This window comes from Vulpes vulpes, chromosome 2 (genome assembly GCF_048418805.1).
Source record: "Vulpes vulpes isolate BD-2025 chromosome 2, VulVul3, whole genome shotgun sequence".
Lineage (NCBI taxonomy): Eukaryota > Metazoa > Chordata > Mammalia > Carnivora > Canidae > Vulpes > Vulpes vulpes.
The window spans coordinates 51,205,463-51,227,640 of NC_132781.1; the positions used below are offsets into that span (position 1 = coordinate 51,205,463).

Below are 22,178 nucleotides of genomic sequence, written 5' to 3' on the forward strand. Positions count from 1 at the left end.
CGCCCCGGCCCCGAGCTCGCGCGGCGGCGCCCGCGCTCACACCTGCGGCGGGCGGGGCGGGGCCTCGGCTGTCCCCGCCCACCCGGCCGGAGCCCGGGAGCCCGGGCGGAACCGAGCGGCGAGGCCCGAGCGGCCGGCGGCGCGGCGCGGCGCAGACAATGGGAGCGGCGCGCGCGGCGGCGGTGGCGGAGCTGCGGGCCCGGCGGGGACGGGAGGCCGCGCCATGAGCCCCGCAGCCGGGCGCCCCCCTGCGCCGCGCGCGGGCCGAGGCGAGCGGCCTCTGCGAGCCCCGGGCCCCGCCCTGGGGCCGGCGATGCGCTGCCGGGGCTGAGGATGATGGTAGATTGCCAGGTGAGTGCCCCGGCCGCGGCCGCGCTCCCGCCCGCGGGGGTGGCGGAGGACCGCGCGGCCGGCCCGCACCCAGCCGCGGGGGAGTCGGCGCCGGGCCGCGCTCAGCGCGCGCTTACGCAGTTCCGCGTCCAGCCCCTCCTGGTACAACTGGGAAACTGAGGCCAGGAGAGGCGGGCATTGGCCCGGGGCGCGCGAGGTGCGCCGAGTCCAGAGAAGGAGAGGTTCTGGTCTCCCAGGCCAGGGCTCGCCCCTCCCATGGGTTTCCAGTGGGAATCCTGGGGACCCCTTCCCCCCCCATCTGGGAGGACATCCCCCCTGCACATCCCCACGCGCCCACAGGTACATACACACACTGACTTCACAGATGGGGGCCATGGGATGGGGTCAGAGGAGGAGTGGACACTGCGGAGGTGACAAGAGGGAAAGAAGAAAGGGATTGGAGGCAGCCATGGGGCGGGGGCATCCAGTCTCCTGGGAGAATGTCCAGGGCTCATACGTGGCAAGGGGAGACATGCCCGGCTGATGACCGGGGCTCCGCAGGGTGCCCAGGGGGCTGCCTGGCTGGACACTTGCCTAGGGCACCTGGAGAGGACAGGCTCTGGGGTCCTGGCACACCATCCTGGGCACCTAGACTAGGAAGAGACACCCGCCTAGGTGGAGGGGCTACAAGACAGGCCTCAGCTTACTCCTCTGTAAGTTGGGCTGCATAGAGCAGGGCCCCTAGGGTCCTACAGGCTCGTGGAAGAATATCTTGGCCCTGGATCTCCATCCCTGACTTACTCCGCTCCCAGTCCAGGGAACATGCTTGGGACTGCCTGGAGGTCCTTCTGAGCAGAGGGCAGCCTGGGGGCTTGAGGGGAATGAGGAGCTGGGTATGCAGAGCATGGCAGAGCACTGGACCCCTGGGCTGGGGCCAAGGTCAAGATCCTTCTTATGGTGGCCTTGGGGGTCCCCACTGGGAAGAGGTCCCAGAGTCAGGGCTCTGGCCAGGGTGAGGAGGTCTGGTGAATGCACCAAGCACCAGGACAGGAGAGGGAAGCAGGGACAACGGAGGCCTCTGAGGCTTCTCACACCCACCCTGGAGCCCACAGATCCTGCTCCTTTACCTTCTAGGGCCAGGGAGAGCCGCTGCCTTGGCTACACCCAAACAAAGGTGTGTGTTTTGTTTTCTGGTTTTCCTGCTGGGGCTGCCATGCTGAGGCTGACCACGAGGGGGCAGGCTGTACCCACTGTGCTCAGTGAAGCCATCGGAGCAGGGAAGGGACACCCAGGGGTCATTCTGGGCATCCCCTGCCCCCAGCCCAACAGGCACCTCTGACTGTTAGCCTCCATGTCCATGATGTGAGCTGTTCAGAGGCAGGAGGGGGCTCTGAGACTCTCTCATGGACCCGCTCAGCTACTGTGCCTCTCACACTCACCCTGAGCAGGGGCTGTGTGAGCTCTGGGGGTGGTGCGGAGAGGTCCTCCTCACTCCTGTCCTGCTGGAGCTCACAGCCCAGAAGGGGAGACGGGCCAAAGCACAAGAGCCTATCCAGGTGAAAGGGAAGAGCAAGCGCTGTAGGGAAGTGAGGCAGGGTGAAGGAGGGTGGGCAGGAACCCCTGGCTGGGGTCTTACAGACCTCCAGGGTGACCCTGATGCTGGGAGCAGAAGAACAAAAGGAACCAGTCCTGCACACGTCTGCAAGCAGTGTGCTTCGGGGAAAGGCAAAGCTGCAGAGCCTCGGAGGCAGAGAGGATTTGGCCAGAGAGGAGCTAAGAGAGATCTGGAGACAGCTCTGGAGGGAGGAGGACAGGGCCAGACCCCAGCCTGGAAGGATGTACTAGCTGTATGTGCCATGGGACACATTCGCCTTCCTTGGACCATATCCTGGTTCCTGTACCAGAATTCTGGCTCAGCTCAGCTGGGAGCCTCTGCCTCCAGATCCGCTCAGGAGGCTGCAGCCTCCACCCAGGCTCGACTAGGGCAGGGTCTGTCTCCAAGAGCATGCACTGCTATTGGCAGGATTCATCTGGGCAAGGAGTGGGTGCAGAGAGATACTCCAGAAAGAAGTGTCCTGTGGTCAGCCTTGGTTCGAGGGAGGGAGGCTGACGATGAGGATGATAATTGGAGCCTATATCTACTGTGTGCTCGCATGCTCCCCGTCCTCACTGCCCTAGGTCACCTCCTGCGTCGCCATCAGGTTCCTGGGGCTCTGCCTAAAACACTGGCTTGGCTGCACCTGGCCAGGGTGGCTGAGGTCGGGGTTGGTACTGGAGGAGGGGTTGTGTTCAGTTTTTGTTCATGCTGTAACAAAGTGCCACAAATTGGGTGGCTCAAAGCAAAAGAAATTTATTCTCCATCAGTTCTGAAGGCCAGAAGTCCAACATCAGGTGTTGGCAGTTCTGCGATCTCTCTGCAAGCTCTTAGGAGAGGATCTTTCCTACCTCTTCCAACCTCTGGTGGTGCCAGCCACTCGTAGCGTTCCTCAACTCAGGCACATTGCTCCCAACTCTGATTCTGTCCTCACTACGGCCTCCTCTGTGTGTCCGTGTCCAGGTTTCCCGTGTTTATGGGGACACCAGTCATTATAAAAACACACCTCGTCCTGTGTGTTCTCATCTTAACCTGATGACATCTGCAAAAATGCTATTTCCAAGTAAGGTTTACTCACAGGTGCAGGGTTAGGACTTCAACATGCTTTCTGGGGACCCAGTTCAACCCACAACGGGAGCACTGGTGTAATTCCTCCCCCAAAGGCTAGGTACCCAGGTGCCCAGGGGGCTGGGGGGAGCCGTTGGGGGTCTGGGGAGGTCTCGAGGACCCATCCGTGGCCAGGTTGTGTTGTGAGTGCCCTCTGAGGGTGTGCTATCAGGAACAGCAGGTGGCGCTGTGACCCCCTCACGTGTCCCCACCCCGGCTCTGAGCACCAGTTGGGTAGACAAAGGTCTCACCTTCCAGTTTCCAGGAGACAGCAGTCAACTATAAACGCACCGGGAGCACCATCATTTCAGGGGTGACACACACCGGGAGGGAAACAAGGTGGGGCCAAGGGGTAGTGACTCAGTGGCGCCCAGGACGGCGCACCAGGGAACCTAGCAGGGCCAGGCCTCCCGAGGTCAGGAGCTGGTGTTTCCTTCTTCACTTGCAAGCTGAGCTGGCCCTTCTCAGCCATTTCCAAGGCCCTGGGCTCCTCCCAGGGCAGCTCAGGTTACCCTCTGTGGTTTCTGGCAGCTCACCTGTTGCTGCCAGGCAGGGTGGCTGGGTCTGAGGGGCACAGGGAAGGCAGCCATCTGGATGGGTGGGCTGTCCAGACCTGAGGGGTTCCTGTCCCCAGAGACCCTGCCCAAGGAAGGGCAGTGCTGCCCAGCTGCTCACCTGGTGGGGTTCTGCACTGTCCTCAGACCGGCCAGAGGGGCTGAGGAACAGGTCCGGTCCTGGGTTCCCCAGGGACAGTAGGCTCCAAGGGGCATCAATGAAATGAAGCAGAATGCCCATGCTGTTGGCCCCAGAAGTGAGGCGAATTGGGTGCTCCTCGGTCCCACGAGGTTGCAGCCGCGAGCCCTGGACAGTGGGTCACTCACAACGGATACTCACTTCCCAGGGGCCTCGCCTTGGCTCCAATCTGAGAAGGTGAGGCCGTGGAGAGGAAATAGAGGAATGGGGGTGGAGGACAGATAGTAGATCCTAGGAGAAGGCATCCAGCCAGGACCCTGGGGACCTGGGGTCGTGGCCAGTCTGCCATCGGCACACACCAGCCATGGGCTGGGCTCTGCGGAGGAACCCCCAGACCCTCCCACACTCCTGCTGGAGTGGTGCCTTCCCCACGCCTGGCCTTAGGCTGCAATGTCTCACGGTAGCCACAACATAGGTACCTCTGCCGTCTTCATACACAGAAGGGGAGACTGAGGCCCTGAAAGGTGAATGGACTCCCCAGCTGGGTGGTGGCAGGGCTGGTGGGGACACGTCCCTGTGTGCAGACATGCCCGGGAGGGGCAGGGCACAGGTGCTGGCACCAAATTCCTTGTGATTGCAGTGAGCTTCCAAAGTCAGGGCTGGGCAGGCCCCAAGGTGATGGTTAACAGCCAGAAGGAGACGTAAACAGAGCTAATGAGCCCCTTCGTCCTCTCCCCACTCTAATGAAGGCCTTGGGCTCTGAGCTCTGCATTTTCTCAGAGTTCTGGGCTTTTGATGCTCAGTCTTCACTTAGGGTCACTGCAGAGCACATCTCCCTGGGGGCTGGGGAGTGAGCTTATGGGACCTAGGGATCTCCTCCCAGGGCGGCCAAGTCAGAGTGAGGAGGTGGAAAAGAGAGGGCATCCCCTTAGAAATGACAAGCCCGGGAAGGAGGGGGAGTTCCCATGGTAACCTGTAGCAGTTGCTTGGCAACTACAGGCCCCCAAAATACTTGCCTGCAGGAAGGCTTGGGACTGGGGCTTTCCAGGGGCCCCTGTGTGGACCCAATAGCTGTGCAGTCTGATCCCCCCTTCACCCCACCCCCAGCATCCCCACCCTAGATCCTTTCTGAGGGAAACCCCAGTCTGCCCCTCCCTCCCCGTGGCTCCACCCTGCCAGCCAGCCATCTGTGTCAGGCTATCCCCCTAGCAACAGAAGCTATTTCCTGGATACCTGAGTGACAGTTGATGGTGGCACAACATCAGAAAATGTCAGGTCAGAGGGCACTGGAGATGGGGCTGGGTGCCAGCCAGGGTGAAGGGAGCTAGGCCTGGTGCCCTGGACTTTGCACCCCCTGCAGCCACCGGTGACCCGGGCCTGGGGGCAGTGGGGGCAGGGCAAGGTGTGGAATGGGGGACTGTGGTTCTGGTACCAGCCAGCTGAAACTGACTAGCTCTGTGACTTTGGCATGTCGCCGGCCTCAGTTTCCCCATATGTGGCCCCATCTTCCCCAGTACCGATGTGTTCACCATTCGGGGCATGAACACTGCCCTGGGAATCACCCACTGGGGCTTTGGGGAGGGAAGGTGAGGGGCCAGGAGCAGACCAGCCTCTGTGTTTGCTCCTCCGCTGGCCTGCTCTGCACCTGGGTACTGGGGGAGGCAGGCAGCCTCACAGCGAAGGCCATTGGCTTCAGAGATGGACACCAGCGCAATGTGTATGACCAAGTGGCCTAGAATGAGTGCTGAACCACCCTGAGCCTTGCTGTTCTCCAGTTGTGAGCAAAACCCAGAGACAGAAGGACATCCAGCCCTGTGGGCTGCTAGGGCCTGCTTCCGTTTGTGGGCTCTGACCCTGTACCCAGCAGTGTTGTATCCACAGGGTGGGAGCAAGGCCCCAGAGCCCCCTGCCTTGCCTTGGAATGAAGGACAGGGGGCCTTTGGGGTCCAGACCGCCCTAAGGAGTGGATTTTGGAGCTGGGAAGGGTGTGAGGCCCAGGAACCCTCAGGTGTTCTCTCTGGGGAGGGCAGGGATGGGTGGTCTTGGTGACCTTGGGGGTCACCCCCCCTCACCGGTCCGGGAGGCGGGATTCCAGTCTGACCTTGACCATTCACTCACTCTGATCTTGGGCCATCACCCCACCCTCTGGGCCCCCCAGGCCCCATCTGTCAAAAGGGGAGGGGGCGTGCCCACCTCGGCGTGGGGAGGAGGCTTGGGTGGCATTGTGCCCCGCTGGCGGGTTGGGTTTGGGGGCGGCGGCTCCGGCCCGGTGGCTTGGGCGCCGCGCCCCTGCCCACGCTGCCCGGCCGCCCCTCACTCGTGCGCGGCGGGAGGAGGGGCGGGGCGAGGGCGGCGCAGACAATGGCCCGGGCCCGGTGGGTGGCGGTGGCGACGGCAGTGCCCGGAGCGGGGCGGGGCGCGCGGCGACCGCAGGCGGCGCGCTGCTGCCCTGGGCCCCAGGCGGGGTGCAGCCCCTGTCCGCGTTCATGCTGGTGGTCCCGCCGAGCGTGCGGGCGGACGAGGTGAGCCCCAGCCCCGCGGGCGCCGGGGGTGGGGGCAGGGCCACGCGGCGGCGGCGCTAGCCTGCGGGAGAGCGCGGCACCACCTCCCAGGCCTGAGAGAGCGGGATCCACCCCGGGGCTGGAGGGCACGCGGTTCTTCCGCCTTTCTGGGTAGGGATCCGGAATGGGTTCCCCCGGGGAAGGCACACCGTCCGCGGTTCCAGGTGTGCCCATGCCCACCTGACCTGCGCGCGCGCTGCGGTGGGGAGGGCGTGGCCCTGGCCGGTGAGGGGCTGAGTCCGGAAGCCTAGCCCCTGCCCCCTTGGGACCCTGTGGAGTGCAGGCCTCCGTTCCAGGAGGTCCTTTACCTGTAAAGGTGCAGGTCAAAACTGGGAGGGCAAGGATGCGTGGGGAGGACCAGATGTTGAAGCCCTGGAGCTGCCTCCACCTAAATTGAATCTGCCAGATTCTTGCTCCACCCACTGCACCTGGCTGGGCTGGGCTGGGGGTGGGGGCGGGGGACGAGGAGCCCAGTCCTGAACAGCGCCCAACACGCAGGAGGTCAAGGCTGTCTTGAGGTCAAGGGGGAGAGAGAAGTCTGGGAAGGCCAGGTGGGAGCGCTGGCTTAGACTCACAGAATGCCAGACAGGTAGTTACTTCAACTCCTCTGCCTTGGCTGCCTCACCTGTGGACTCATGGATGTCAAGGTGTGTGAACCGTTCCTGGAGTACCTGGGACCTTCACCTGCAAGCCCTCTGCAGGTGGCAGGAAATGTCTGTTCCCCTCCAAGGAAGGCAGATGGTGGTGTGGTCCACCAGCTGTGAAGGCAGGCAGTGTCGAGTGCCCTTGGGGAGCTGGGGGCTGGCCCTGAGCTGAACCCATATGTTTTTCTAGGAGGGGACATGGGGGACCAGAGAAGCTGAGTAGATTGCCAGGCCACACCTGAAGGCGAGCCCCACCTGGATCGCCTTCCTCCCCGAGGCCAGAGTTCTAGGGTGTGCTGGGTGTATACTACCCAGGAAGTTGCCTGGGGGTGCCCTTTGGCCCTCTACTTGCTCAGGGTTGAAGTGGAAGGGTGAGGCGGTCCACCTGGCCTGAGGCACTGGACAGGGGACAGTCGTGGGCTCCACAGCGAGGTGAGTTGAGGGTAAGCAGGCAGTGCCCATCATGGGAGGGCTGGGCTGGCAGTGTCACCTGCCTGCCCCCCGCCCCCCCCCCCGCACCAGAGGATTGCAAATCTGAAGTATGTCAAGGAGTTTCCTTTACAGCCATGTGGGGTCAGGAAATCCTTGCACAAAGCACATGCATCCTTCTCCTTCCCTTCTCACCAGCCCTGCCAGAAGCAGGCACGGGGCGGGCCCTGAGGGAGCATGCGCACTGGGTCTGGGGACGCAGGGCAGCCTTTGGGTGACCGTGCACTTTTGAGTGAATATGTGACCACGTGCGTCGTCTTGTGCCACCGGTGTGCATGATGAGCCCAGCGGTGGCCGAGTGAGCCTGCATGTGAAGGGAGTCGTGTGCTGCGAGTGGAAACACATGGCTGATTACAGCATGGGGGTGGGGGAAGTCATGCACATATGGCATGAGAGTGCACACATGTGTTCCTGTGCCAGCGGTGGTTGTGTATAGGTGTGCGCATGTTTGCACCTTGCTTTTTCAAAGCGCCTGGCCCAAGTCGTGACCGTGCGGAGGCCTGCATGTCCCTGCCCCCTCAACATCTCCATAGCAGGTAGCTTGTCTGTGAAAGGGGGTTATTAAGTGTGCACAGCTCACAAGGTTGGGGAGGCTTTGAAGCGCTCAGCACTGTGCCTGATGGTGGCGTGGAGATCTGTGCAGCCCTTGGAGGGGTCCCTGGCAGGGGCATCCAACTGGTGCCGGGCCTTCTTCATCACATCTCCCATGTAGAAGCAGGTGGAGGCAGAAGGGAGAGGCCCAGGGACCTTGCCCAAGGAGGAGAAACCAAGGAAGGAGCAAAGTCATGGGCTTGGCAAAGGGTCAGGGGGTGGGGGTACAGAGGCTATGCCTCCGAAATCGTTGCTCAGCCCCTAGACCCTGCCCCCATCCTCCCTGTCTCCTCCGGCCTAGGGAAACTTCCTTGCAGAAAGACTGTAGGAAAGAGGACGGCAGGCACCAGCCCCGCCACCTCCCGGCAGCCAGCTGCAGCCCCGGCTCCCTTCTAGAGGCTAGGGCAGCTCAGGAGGTCCCCCTCTGAAAGGGTAGCCCTGCTTCCCAGGCCCTGGGCCCCCTGCATGTAGGCAGCGGGCGGGTGGTGGCACCGGGCACACAGTGTCCCTGGCACGGCGGGTGGCCTCCTCACCACAAGGGCCCATTTGTCCCAACTCCCCCAGTCCTGAAGCCCCAAGTGACCAGGCCCTGCCGGGCACAGGGGCTTGACTATGGGCTGGGCTCCCCCTTACCCACCCCACCTCAGCCAGCCCTGCCTGTACTACAGGGGCAGGCTTCTCACACAGGCCAGACCACAGCCCAGCAACCTCTACTTACCCGATGAGCAGAGACCCATTCCGCAAGAACTATGATTGTGCCAGGAATTTCAGAAGGAGAAAAAAAAACCCAGGTTGAACCAGAGCCGAACTGCCTGCCTGCCTCCCCACCCTGACAATCTCACGGCAGGCTGGCTTCTGGGAACCTCCTGGCTCCTGCTTCCCAGAAAGCCTGGCTTGCCTCCAGGCTCTGCTCCTAGCCTCCCTCTCTGGAAAGCACTTGAACAGCAGGTTGGCAGAGAGGGCCTTGCCCTTCCTGTGCCCTTCCTCCTTGCCATCCCTCGGGCTCCTCTCCAGCCTTGCTGCCTCCTCCAGGAAGCTTTCCTGGTGATCTCTTCACAAGCCACTCTTTAGCCCCAAACTCTGAATATTTCCAAATCCAGGAACTTTGACACTGGAGGAACTGTCTGGACCATCGAGGTTATTTACTTGGGCATCCGGCTATTTGTTGAGAGCCAGGCACTGGCTACAGGCATCGATACATCAGGGAACAGAGTCCCCGCCTGCTCTCAAGGAGCTTACACCCCTTCCAATTTTTAAAAAGAGGGAAGAACTGAAAACACACTGGGAACAGCCAGCGCTCTTTCTGCTCCTACGAGGGTACGTGTACATACGCGAGCGGTATAGTCATCCGCCTACCCGTTAGCAGTTATGAGGATGTGTCATGGGCCAGGCATCATTCTGGCTCTTGGGTATGAGGGGTAAGCAGGACAGATGTGGCTGCTGCCCCCAGGGAGCTTAGAGCCCAGTGGGAGAGGGGCTTACAGAGCCAGCCCACATTCTGTGAATTGCTTCATTAACCCCCTTCTAGAGTCTACCCCTGCATGGTGCTTTCTAGCTCGCCCACACTATCAAATGGCCCAGAATGTTCAAACCCTTTTACCCAATTCTGTTTTTTCTTCTGTGACATACTCACCTTCCAACATACATCTTACTTCTTATACCCCAGGACCAGAGGCAACTTGGGCCTGTCTTGCTCCCTGGTGTAACACCGGCACTTGCACCCAGCCTGACCCTGAGCAAGGGCTCAGTCACTCTTGGGGGCGCTGAGCACAGATGCTCTGGTTGTGCCCTGGGGCTGCCATGCCGTGCGATGGTGTGCCACAGACTACTACTGGTCCTCAGGGATGTGGGATAAATTGAAACTGTTTTGTGGCAGTTTGACTTTGCCGGGAGGACTTTCTATTGCATTTTACTAAGTATCAGCTATTCCTGACTCAGAACATCCTAGGCTACTTCAGGGTAATGTTTTTTTGAACATGTGGCCTATGCCGGGTCCTATTCTCAGCTCTTCCATCCAATATTTCAATCTTTTGGAGGCAGAGGCCACCCCCATGTGTAAGCCAGGAGAAGGGTCAGCAAACAGCAGGATGGGGGGGGGTTGAACCTGGGCTCTGGCTACCCAGAGCCCCAGCTCTAATCCTGAAGGTTAGATGTTAGGCTCCTTGTTGAGATCAGGCCCAAAGGGGCAGGGAGCTGTCCTCCACTGCGACTGCCGTGGGAGGGGGGCTGGTGGTGCCCCTGGCCCTGCTGGATCCTGCTGGGTGTGGAGCCAAGTCAGAGCAGCTGGGGCAGGGCCTCAATTCTCGGATCCTCAGCTTCTTGGCAACCTGTGTGACTCAGTGGGCTCGTAAGAAAGGGCTGGCCAGCGGGCAGCCAGCAGAGGGGAGCCCTGGGCGGTGGGTGAATCAGCAGCTGGAGCAGCCCACCGACCTACCGCTGGGTTACTGTTCTGCCTGGAGGAGGGCCAAGCCTCAGCTGCCAAAATAACTAGCCCCTCCTTACCTTTCTCCATGCCAGCTCTCCTGGCAGGTGTTTCTTGTGGCTCCACCATCTGAGGGGTGTCCGGGTCTCCTCATTGCTTTCCTCTGGCCCCTCTCAGCCCTTCTATGAAAGCAGAGGTCCCCTGCCCACAGAGGGGCACTGCGAGGATAGAATCACCTTCTGCCCTTAAGGTAAAGAGCTGAGAGCAGCCGAGAGCACCAGCCTCTAAGCCAGACTGCTGTATGACTGGGTGAGTTTGATGGGTCCCTAAGCTCCTGTCCCTGAGATCACCTGTACTTCTGCCTCACGCATCGTGAACTCAAATCATATCTATACTGGCACATCAGTGAATGGTAGAAATGTTGAGGCGGGGGAGGTCCCCGACTCCAGCTTAGACCCTGTATTAGGGGGGCAGAGTTCCAGGGGGAATCCAAGTTGGAATCCCAAGCTGGGCCTCATACGGGGCGCAGACCACCCACCCTGCTGGCAGGGACCCGGCAGCCCCAAGCCCACCTGTGCTGCCAGGAACAAATCCACGTGTGATCTTTAACCCGGGGCAGAGTGGAGGACATTGAGCTGCATTAGGGGCCAAAAGGCCAAGGTGTGCACCTGGCCTTGAAACTGACCCACTGTACATCCTTGGGCAAGTGGTTTGCTCTCACTGGGCCTTGGTCTTCTCAGTTTTACAGCAGAGGTGATCACTAGGGCTACATCTGTCTGACAGATGCTGCGTGGAAAAGTGCTTTGCCCCCATCAAGGAGTGCCAAAGGCAGAGCCAGGCTGGGCTCCGGGGGCCAAGAGGGGGTCAGGAGCCACTTTTGCCTCCTGGGCTTCTAGGCATGGGCATGCTTTTGCCTTTGGCTGCAGGGCAGTAGGTGTTTGCAGTGCACTGGGTCCTGGGCCTCTCAGTAGCTGAGGAGGAAGGGGAGCCAGAGTAGATGCACCCTGCTTCTGAGCCCTTTTCCCAGCTCTAAGGGCTGGTCTCTCTCATATGCAAGGCTGTAGTGTCACCTGACCTATCACAGCCAGGCTGGCAGTGACTTTGTGATGAGGGGCCATAGGTCCCCAGAGATGAGGGGAAGAGGGAGCTGGGCTGTCACACGCCTCCTCCGGCGGGACCACAAGTCAGGTCAGGAGGCTGCAGGAAAGAGGAGCTGGAGCCAGCCAGGCCTCTCCTATCTGCTTCCTGGACAGGATGTTGTGCCGGGTAAACAGCTTCGAAAAGAGTCACTACTCTGGCTCTGAGTCACAGCTCCTAGCGACAGCCATGCAGTGTTTATAAACAATGTGCTTTGCACTCACTAGGGCCTGCCCCCAGGAGCCCACAAAGGGTGAGAGGAACCCCCCAGATGTGGAATGCATCAGGCCCACCCAGGAATCCCTCCCCTGCCAAACAGCTTGGGTCTGGGTGGCGGGGAGCAGCAGCATGCCTGTGCATGCATGTATGTTCCGAAGTGGGGTTTTGCTATGTCTGGGCTTGTGTGTGGCTGGCCAGGTGCATTATCCTAGGGCCATCTGGTATAGTGGGCAGGGCTGAGGACTGGGCAGGTCACAAGACCTCGCATCCTGGGACAAGCATCTTAGCGATGGTGTGAAGGTTCCCCGATGCAGAGCCCACACAGAGCTCTGTGCACAGTGGGTGCATGAGAAACATTTGTGGGTGCTTCTGTCTTCAGTGGGCCCAGCCCCAGAAGGTGGCAACGTGGTAGGAGTGCAGGTGGAATGCCCCTAACAGTCCCCAGCCCCCAGAGCCCTGGCTCTCTGTGGCTGGCCTTTCGTCCCAGGCAGTGACAGTGATGCGGTGCACCATGTGGTGACACCAGACTGGCAGGGAACAAAGGCGCCTCTGCTCTCCCCCTCTTGGCTGGGAGGAGGGGTGGACACGCCCCGCCTCCTCAGGGCTCCCGCTTTTCTTGCTGGCAGCTGGTCTCCTGCCGCCTGGGCCTTCCTGGTAAGCCCTGCCCTGGTGGCCTGGCTCCCAAAGAAATAGATCCAGGCTGGGTCCTCAGGCTAGGCTGACCTGTGTTGGAAGGCTGGCGTGGGGGAAGGGCAGGGTAACAGGTGTGGCCGGCTGGGAGAATCTCTGGAGAAGAGCACAGAGCCTTGTTTGACACTGGAGAGCTACAGAAAGAGATGTGGTGCTTTGCAAGGAGCCTGGTACCTGGGAAGCGCTCAATAAATGCTTATGGAATCAGAGGCATTAATGCACAGATACACCTGCTGGGCTCCCTACACCACCCCACCCATAACGCAGGCTTCCTCCATGGACCTCTTAAAGCTCTCCCCCACCCCCAAACGGACTCACCCAGTTGGAATTACTTTCCCATCCACTGACCCCTCCCACAGCACTGAGGCCGGAGACCCACCTAGAGATGAGGAGGCCAAGCCTCAGGAAAGGCCCTCCCAGCCCCTTATTTCATCTAATGCCCCTCAAAGCTCGCTGGCACACACAGAGGGCAGCCAGACTGCATCAAGCAGTGCCCGAGGTCCCACAGCCGGGAAGCTACAGCCCAGGGCTGAATGGCTGAGGTTGTGAACAGCCTGCGTGCTCCCGGGCTATCTCCCTCCTTGGCGCTCTACTGGCCTTGGCCTTAGGGGTGGGGCAGTGCCTGCTGTGGAGCAGCGGACCTGACCTGGCGCCTCTGCCGGCCCACTTGGACCCCCCTTTCCTGGGGGCCAGGGCTGCCTTGCAGCCTTGTAGACAAACATTTATGAGTTAACCACTGGGACCCAGTTGCAGGGCCCATGCTAGCACTGGACAGGCCTCAGATTGCCATTTGGAGCTTGTTCTTGGACATGGAGCCCAGCAACAGTAGCCACCAACATCCCTTGAGTGTTTATTATGTGCCAGGCACTAGAGCAGGCTTGTGACTGCGGGAATGATCAGACTGCACATCCCTTGGGTGCCAGCCACCAGCCAGGCCCCTGCTGAGCTCTTGCCGAATCCCCAGGCACCCTTGTGCCTATTTTACAGATGAGGAAACTGAATCAGTAAGTAATGTTAGGCCAGTGGCCCAGGGTCTCAGAGCAGGCTGATTCAGAGCCCAGTCGCCTCTGCTGTTTCTCAAAGGTCAGGGTTAATTTAAGTATCACCGTGAACAGGGGGCCATGGTGGCTGGAGGAGAATCAGTAGGGGCTGCCTGCGTAGAAGCGAGCTTAGGGGGGTGCCAGCCAGCAGGCAACAGGGACAACTTGGGCAGGACAGAAGCTGTTGGAGGGATTTTGGTGCAGAGGAGCCGGTCTCTGGCTGGAGGCACGAGGGTGGCACGGGGGTCTTGTTCCACTTGGAACCACCCAGCCCCCCACCCCTGGATGCCCACATCCCAGAGATTTCCAATGTGCACTCACAGAGATTCTTTCTTCCATAAAAGAAATGACCTCTGGGGCCCAGTGATCAGAATTCCAGACTTTAGTCAAGAGAGGCAATGAAGTCAGGGCTTGGGAAGAATTCATGTTTGCAAGCCTCCATCTCTCTCCCACCTACCCCCACATCCATAATAGATCAGGAAACCGAGGCTCCGAGAGAAGAGGAACCTGCAGGTCCCACGGGGAGGCAGGGCTGGGTGGGGACAGGAACCAGGTCTTGGCTCCTGAGTTCGGAGCAGCCCGCTCAGCCGGGTCCCCCGCATCCCACAAAGCCACCGGAAGAGGATGTGAAACTCCGAGAGGTAGAGCAAGTGCTGGTGGGGCTCTGTGTCAGGGTGGCATGCTGGGCCCCAGCCACCCCGCCGCAGCTGTGGGACCTGATGTGCCTGCAGGCCAGCTCCAGGACCCCTGTGACGCCCTCTTTGCTCTCAGCCCCCGCAGCCCCCTGGCAGCCAGGCACAGGACGTCCACCCAGCCAGGGTCCCAGCAGGGTAAGGAAGCAACTCGGCCTCTATCTTTGCCCTAGGACCTCTGGGTTTGGGGGTCGGTCTGGGCTCTGAACACTGGTGGAAGGAGTATCTGTGGGCTCTGCAGAGCTGCAGACAGATGCAAGCCTGGCTTCTCCCTGTGAGACCTCGGGCAAGTCCCTGCTCCCCTTGGGCCTCAACCATGAAAATGGTTTTTCCATTTGTCAGATGGGTGTATCGGACCTGTCAGTGGTTTGCAGCAAAATGGGCACAAGGTTGTTAGCTTTTCTTAAAGCTGATGTATCCATTTAACGACTCCTAAATGAACGGTATTTCTGATGCTACATCCTCCTAGTTACTTTTGGTGGTGTCTTTTCTGGAGTGATGGTTTTGATGTTTGTTTGTTTGTTTGTTTTTGGTGTTATACTACTCTACTTAGTAGAATAAACAGTTGGCAACCCTCAGTCCTTGGAGTTTAAAATGAGATCCTGTGCCTGGGTGCCAGGGCAGAGGAGCTCGAGCACACAGTGCTGGGAATGAAGCAGTAGCTGGATTAAGTGTGGGTCTCCTGTGCTCCCCCAGTAGCCCCTAGCTGGGCTCACACCTGCCCGGTAGCCCGACTGGCTGAGCCTTGTTTTGATGTCAGTGACTTGTACCCACCACCTTTCTTTTCTTTTTTTTCTTTCTTTCCTTTTCCTTTCTTTTTTTGTTAAGATTTTATTTATTTATTTATGAGAGAGACAGAGAGAGAGGCAGAGACACAGGTAGAGGGAGAAGGAGGCTCCATGCAGGGAGCCTGATGTGGGACTCAATCCCAGGACTCCAGGATCACAACCTGAGCCAAAGGCAGACACTCAACCACTGAGCTACCCACATGCCCCTACCCATCACCTTTCTAACTCTGAGTGATAAGTTCCCTGCAGGCAGGGGGAATGGGGATGGGGCTTTGGGGTATTGAAAGAGACAACTGGGCCCACCCCAAGATGAGCCACTGTGAACAGGAGCTGCAGGCCTACCTCAGGACAGAGCTCCATCTGCATAGCCTTGGTTGGCCCATGGCCTAGCACAAGCGGGAATTCCTGCCCTGCCCATCATGGGAGCAGGTATGACAGCCATGCGGGTGACACCAGGCCTAGGCACTTGGGTGCTCCACGCCACAGGGCAGACAGGCAGACAGACCGACAGACTGGCAGAGGGTAGGAGCCCAACCCCTGCCTGGCTCCCGTGCCACCATGGCCCGGGAAGCCGGGTCCACTGAGCCCAGGGTCAGGAAGGGCTGGGTATTCTTTGCCTGTGTCTCTGTGGTGACCGCCAGGCGCTGGGCCACCACCCGCCGCACAACCCTCCGAAGCCCCACACCTTGGCTGGCACCTGTGCCAGCGGCAGCCACCGAGGTAAGTTTCCAGGGCAACTGGTGCCTCTGCCAGGAGGCCGGGTGGGTCACAGCCAGGGCCCGCCCGGGCCCAGGAGGTGGTTGCCCTGACCTCCTCCCCTCCCTCAGAACTGGTTGAAGGAGCCTGACTGGAAGCCACTGGGGATCTCCACCCCCAGTCTGGGTACGAGAGGAGGGGGCACAACCAGTGGTGGCCATGTGCACCGACCCAGGCTGGCCTGTCCACCTGCCCCCTACCTGGGCGGCTACTGCCAGGTAGCCAGGTGTTGTCCTAGCAGCTCCTATTCCTATGGCGCTTCTCAGATTTCCAAGGGCTTCTGTGCATTGTTTTATCATCTGCTCTCCTGAGAGCCAGGCGATGGCATGCTTAGTATCACCCCATCCTCCTGGTGGAGAAGTCGAGGCCAGGAAGATGCAGAGCAGGGACCTGAACACAAATCTAGGCCCAGATCTTTTTTTTTTTTTTTTTAAGATTTATTTATTTCATGAGAGACCCAGAGACACAGGCAGAGGAAGAAGCATCCCTAGGCCCCAGCTTTTTTTTTTTTTTTTTTTTTTTTTTTTTAAGATTTTATTTATGAGAGAGACAGAGAGAGAAGCAAGCTACAAGCAGGGAGCCTGACATGGGACCCGACCAGGATCACACCCTGGGCTGAAGGCGGTATTAAACCGCTGAGCCACCTGGGCTGCCCTAGGCCTCAGCTCTTAAGAGAGAGCTTCCCGAGGGATCCCTGGGTGGCGCAGCGGTTTGGCGCCTGCCTTTGGACCAGGGCGCGATCCTGGAGACCCGGGATTGATTCCCACGTCAGGCTCCCGGTGCATGGAGCCTGCTTCTCCCTCTGCCTGTGTCTCTGCCTCTCTGTGTGTGTGTGACTATCATAAATAAATAAAAAATTTTTAAAAAAAAAAAAAGAGAGAGCTTCCCAAACCTACAGGCCTCTTCCTCGGCCACCTGTGCCTGGTGCTCCTTGGACCCGGGCCCTGCGAAGAACGGGACCCCAGCCTCCGACTCTGTTTGCCTCTCCTGCTGCCCTCTCTCCATTGTGCTCTGTGTTTCAGGCTCTTTTGCATTTCTACCTATTTGTGTCCCCTTCTTCTTCTTTATCCTCCCTCCCTTCACCTCCAGGCATCACACAGTAGACGGGCAGCCTGGGGTATTGGACAAGGAGCACTCTAGGAGTGGGGGAACCATTGTCAGAGTGGCCCCCGCTCCCCATGGTGTTTATCACTGTGCTCCTCTGGGTAGCCCCCAACACCCTGAGAGTTGGTGTCAGGGGTGGTGAGCGCCCACTTCCAGGGGAGGATAAGGAAGCCCCCAGAGCAAGTTCAAGGCTGATCCAGAACCCTTGGCATGTCAGTCCTGGGCTGTTTCCATGGCTCCAGGCGTTGATGTATTTTGTTCTAGTTGCCCCAGGATGGTAATGCCCTGTGAGATCAGAGATTAGGGGTGATGATGATATCACATCCCTCCACCCAGGATAGTCTCCTAGAAGTTTGGATGCTTCATTTTCTGCCTCCTGACCAACTCCTAGCACACCCTCCTGCCCCATGGGAAAATCCCCTCCCCCCCAAGGAGGAGGAGGAAGAGAAGGAGGCTCCTGGAGGTTCCCAGGAACTCAGCAACAGAGGAGGTGGGGTTCGGCCTACGCTCCTGGCCCAGGTGTATCACGTCCTGCCAAGGTGTGTGCTCACTCGCCCACAGAAGGCCAGCCCAGGAGCCAGGCAGGCCAGGAATGGTGACGTTGCTATCAGGAAGTGACCCAGGAACCCGGCCAGGCTACACCCTCTTCATGTCCTCCCCGGGCTCTAAATATAGACCACAAAGGACAGACGGGGACCTCCACCTGCCCAGAGAGAGGTGAAAGGTCTTCCACCTACACCTGACCTGAGTCTGGGTAGCCAGCTGCTATTGCTCACCAGGCCATCAGCGCCCTCTGTGGCCTTGGCCAAGCCCAGCTTGAAGGAGGTGATGGGCCAGGCCTGTGGCTGCCTGGACATTGTCTTGAGCCCAGTTCTGGCTCTGAGACCTACCCAGCAATGCAGCTGGGTCCAAACCCCATTCCCTAGGACCCTATGCAAAGGCAGAGCTGGGTCTTGATTTGAACGATGGCTGAAGCGGCACTTATGAATCCTGAATCACCCCTCATGTGCTGGGCAAGGGGTGGGTGGCAGGTTGGAAGCTCAGGCCTGGTAGAAGATGGGATGGCACGAGGTACCTGGCTGGGTGTGGTGAGAGAGGACCCCGAGATGCAAGCCGGGGTCATACTGAGCAGTTGGCCTTTTGCCCTGAGGGTAGTGGGGGCACCTTTGAAGGGTCAAGACCCCTCGGGCTGCCATGGTCTGGGGGACCAATGTGTTGGAAGCAGGAAGGAGAAGGGGCCCCCAGAGGTCTGGCCACAGTACCCCCTCCCTTTAACTGGAGGTGGCTGCTCAGGGGCCCTCCAAGTCAGGGAGTGATGGAAGGCCTGGTGGGGTCCATGGCAAGCTCACAAGCACAAGCCCTGCCCAAAGGAGACAGCTGCCGGTCAGCTCCCACCCAGCCTCCTGTTACTCGGGAACACAGACCCCATGTGGCCGGATTGTCTGAAGTTATGGGAGAAGCCACAAATGTGGATTTTTATATGAAATCACCTGACCTTTTACTGTTGGCTCAAAAATTTAAAAATACTTTGCAAGCCAAACAAAACACACGTGTGGGTTGGATGTGGCCGGCTTCCAACCCCCGGCTGTCAGTTCTGAGCCTGTCTTGTAAGCTTCCTCTACAGGCAGCATCCTGGCTACAAAACGGTCTTACAGCACAGCACTGTAATGGCTCACAGGAAGCCCTGAGGAAGGGGCAGGTGCACTCCGCAGGGAAAGGTTAGGGACCTGGAAGTGCTGGGGGGTGGGGCGAGGTGTGAGCAAGATGAGGGATGAAAGGAGGGTTCCCAATCCTAATAACCCATGCTTTCTACAGTGCTTTATGCTGTTTCTCCCAGCAGACCCTCCCAGGGCAGGGGTTATAACCTTGGCCTTCACTCACCCAAGGTTGCTAAGCTGCCTCCAGCCCCCCACATGAGCCCTGTGGCTCGGTTTTGGGACAGCCCACTGCCATGGCCTCCAAAGTGAAGCCCCCAGCCTCTTTTGTTGTAAGGAGGCTAGGAGTGCCCTGCACATGGGGCAGGTCAGGTACATGGATAAGTGGGGCAGCTGGCCAGGCAACCCCTGCCATGACCTGGGGTCCGGAGATCGTTGCTGCTGGGAGCCTCAGGGACATTGACAATGAGGCTCAAACTCTGTCCTCTTCCTTTATTGCATTTATTTTCCCCTGAAACATATTTGTGGAAGAAACCGGGTCGTTTGTCCCATAGATATTCCTACAGTCTGGAGTTTATGGATTGTATCCTCATGGTGTGTTTAGCACACTCCTCCATTCCCCCGTAATTTCCCCAAATCACTGTTACGTGCAAGAAGCCTGGTTGGGTTCATGGTTAGTTTTTGGCCAGAACACTTTGTGGGTGATTTTGTTCGTCTATCAGGTGGCACCTACTACCCTGGTCCCCTCTTTAAGGCTGCCCCTGCCCTTGGTAAGGGATCTGCCCTGCAACTTTGGGGCAGGATTATGAAGGCTGATGTGTGGCAGCTCAGGGGAGAGTCGTGGGTGCCAGAGGTGCCCCATGAACCGCCGCAGCCCCATCACAGACGTTACGGGGCAGAGTCTCTGCCCTGCCCAAAGTGGGGGCACCAGGCACCTGTGTGAGGTACTTTACCTGTGCTGTTGCATTAATTATGTTCCCTTTGCACAGGAGAAAGCCTCCCTGGAGGAGAGGTAATTTGCCTGTGGGAGAAGGGGGTCACCCAGTAAGGAACGGGTGGAGCTGGGCTTCAAACCCAGGCATCTCGGTGGCCAAGCCTGTCCTCTGCTACACCAACCTTCTAAGGGAACTAAGGTGTGTGGTGGGTGGGTGTGTGTGCAGCTAGAGCCATGAGCAGATTTTCCGGGACCCCAGAGGGGAGCCCCAAAGTCGGGGCAACACAGCAGAAGGACCAGTTGAGTAAAGCCTCCACCATCCTGCCCCCTCCGCGCAGATGATGATGTGCAGGTAGTGCCAAGATGGGAGGCACCCAGCTAGCTGTGCTGGGGGGCAGAGCTGGAATTCCCCACTCCTCACCTGTCCAACCTACCTGGGCCCCTCAACCCCAGCACCTGGACCTTCAATTTTGAAGAGGTGGGGACATCAGGTGCATTTCTCCGGCCCTCATGAGTCACTTGGCCTGCATGGGCCCCTTTCCATGCTGTAAAATGGGCTTGAGCTTGCTTCCCAGGCCCCTCCCTGGGAGAAAGAGATAAAGAGAGCAGAGCAAAGAGATAAGTGCCGGCAGGCAGGTGCTGGATTCACTCCGAATTCCCCAGAGGTGCTGAGTGTTTGGCCCCAGGAGAAGGAGTGGGAAGAGGAGCTTCTAGCCAGAGGGCAGTGGCCAGGTCACCCTTTGGTTGCTCTTTGAGATTCTCCTTCTTCTAACTGTGCCTCCCCACCTCACCCTCCCTCAGGGTAGAGCCCAGAAACTTCCTAAACAGCCTCCTAGGGATCTTCACCCCAAACTAAATCTCCTCATCTTGCTTTAAAAAAGAAAAGCAAACCGTATTTATTACATGTGCGTGATGATTAAAATATTGTAGAAAAAATGAGAAAACTCGGAAGAGAAAAAAATGTGTAATACTATTCAGAAATAACCACCATCCCTTTGGCAAAGTAGCCTCCTCTGGTTGAATGCATGTGTGCTACGTCTGCTCTGAAAGAATATTTGACAGCCTGGCTTTCTTCTCAGAGCAGAGCATGCCCTGCACCGTCCGTGGCTCTCCTGAGAAACTGAGGCCCCATGGTGAGATACTGGTTCTGGGGGTGTTGGTAGTGTTGTTAGGGCTGCTAACAGCAATGGTGGGGCTCTATGAGGGCTAAGGCCAGCCAGGCCCCAGCAGTGGGCTAGGTGTGCAGGACCCTCCCGTTCATTTGTGCCTCAATAAGTAAGCTCTGGACCTGCTGTTAACCTCCAGCCTCCCTCTACCTCACAGACTTCTAGAGAGAGCAGTTGAGGCTCCCTCGCCCTGTAGCCTGGCTCCCCACCTGACTGCTGCCCTGAGATCTTGAGCCCTCAAGCCACCAGTGGCTGCAGCTGACCAGGCCAGTGATGGGTGCTCAGAAAGGCAGTTGTCCCTCTTGACCCCTTTCTTGAGCGTCCCTACGGCCTGAACCCCGGTGACCACTCTTGTGTTGGACCCCCCCCCCCACCTCCTTTCTGCTCTGCGTCCTCACTGCAGAGCTGTGGGGCTGAAGGGTAGCAGTGCAGACAAAGCCAGGGTGGGGCTTCTCCCGCACACCACGCACACACGGGGACACTGAGGGCTTGCACAGGCACAGGCGCACGCAAACGGGGCTCAGGTTAAGCAATCTGTAGGAGGCCACAGAGCTGGACTTAACTGGAATTCGTGGGAGGTAGTTCTGGCACCAGGGCGGCTCGACCACGTGTCAGCACCCACGCAGCGCGGACACCGCACCCACGCAGGGTGCCCAGCCGGCCCCCGTGGCCCCGCGGCACGCAGAGCACGTGCACTCCCGGGCTCCGCCGGCCGGCCCCGGGGGCGCGCGCGCGCGCACGGACACACGCCCCGGGCCCCGCCGCCCCGCCCCGCCCGCGGCCCCGCCCCGCGCCGCTGGCCCCGCCCCGAGGCCCCGCCCCCGGCCTGACCTCCGCGGGGCCGGGCCGCGGGCGCAGAGCTCGGGGAGCGCCGAGCCGCGCGGGCCGCCGCCGCCCCCGCCGCGCGCCGGGCCGGCCCCGCGCCCGCGCCCGCGCCGCCCCGGGTCCCGCGGCCCGGCCGGCCCCCCGCGCGCCCGCGAGCCGCCGATGGTGCAGCGCATGTGGGCCGAGGCGGCCGGGCCTGCGGGCGCCGCCGAGCCGCTGTTTCCGGGCTCCCGGCGGAGCCGCAGCGTGTGGGACGCCGTGCGCCTGGAGGTGGGCGGCCCCGACAGCTGCCCGGTGGTGCTGCACAGCTTCACGCAGCTCGACCCCGACCTGCCGCGCCTGGAGGTGGGTGACGGCGCGGAGGGGGGCCGCCGGGACCGCGCGCCCCCTGCCCCCATCTGCCCCGGGCTGTCCCTGCAGGCGACTGCGAACTTGTGACGGCCGGGCCGGGCCGGGCCGGGCCGCAGTTCTCCGCTGCCCGCCCGGGGCCTGCAGCAGGCGTCAGGCTTCACGGGGCGGGCGGCGAGCTCGTGGTTAGGGGGGCAGACGCCTCCTGGGCAGCCGAGGCCAGAGGGGCCTCCCAGACAGTACCTCCGGGGGCAGGCGGGGATCCCGTACTGGGGCTGCCTGCAGAAGGGCGGTGGAGGGCAGACAGGTATCCAACCTGTGCGGCTAGGTGTCCCCGCAGGGAGATGGGGAGAAGGGCCTCCCCGGCCCACCAGTGACTCATTTCTGCTTCAT

General features: G+C 59.9%; 1 protein-coding gene across 17 annotated transcripts in view; it reads left to right on the plus strand.

The window, feature by feature from the left end:
* Window positions 1–261: 261 nt before the first annotated feature.
* Window positions 262–22,178, plus strand: part of RALGDS (ral guanine nucleotide dissociation stimulator) — a 42,902-nt gene continuing 20,985 nt past the window's right edge. For 2 of the 17 annotated variants that reach the window (XM_072748260.1, XM_072748263.1), the window contains exon 1: window positions 6,117–6,246. In XM_072748260.1, coding sequence (XP_072604361.1) covers window positions 6,211–6,246 — 36 coding nt within the window. In that variant the 5' untranslated portion in view covers window positions 6,117–6,210. Of the gene's footprint in view, window positions 352–6,116; window positions 6,247–14,129; window positions 14,348–21,539; window positions 21,783–22,178 lie in introns of those variants that run through there. The other 15 variants (XM_072748254.1, XM_072748258.1, XM_072748256.1 and 12 more) reach the window with 10 other exon arrangements.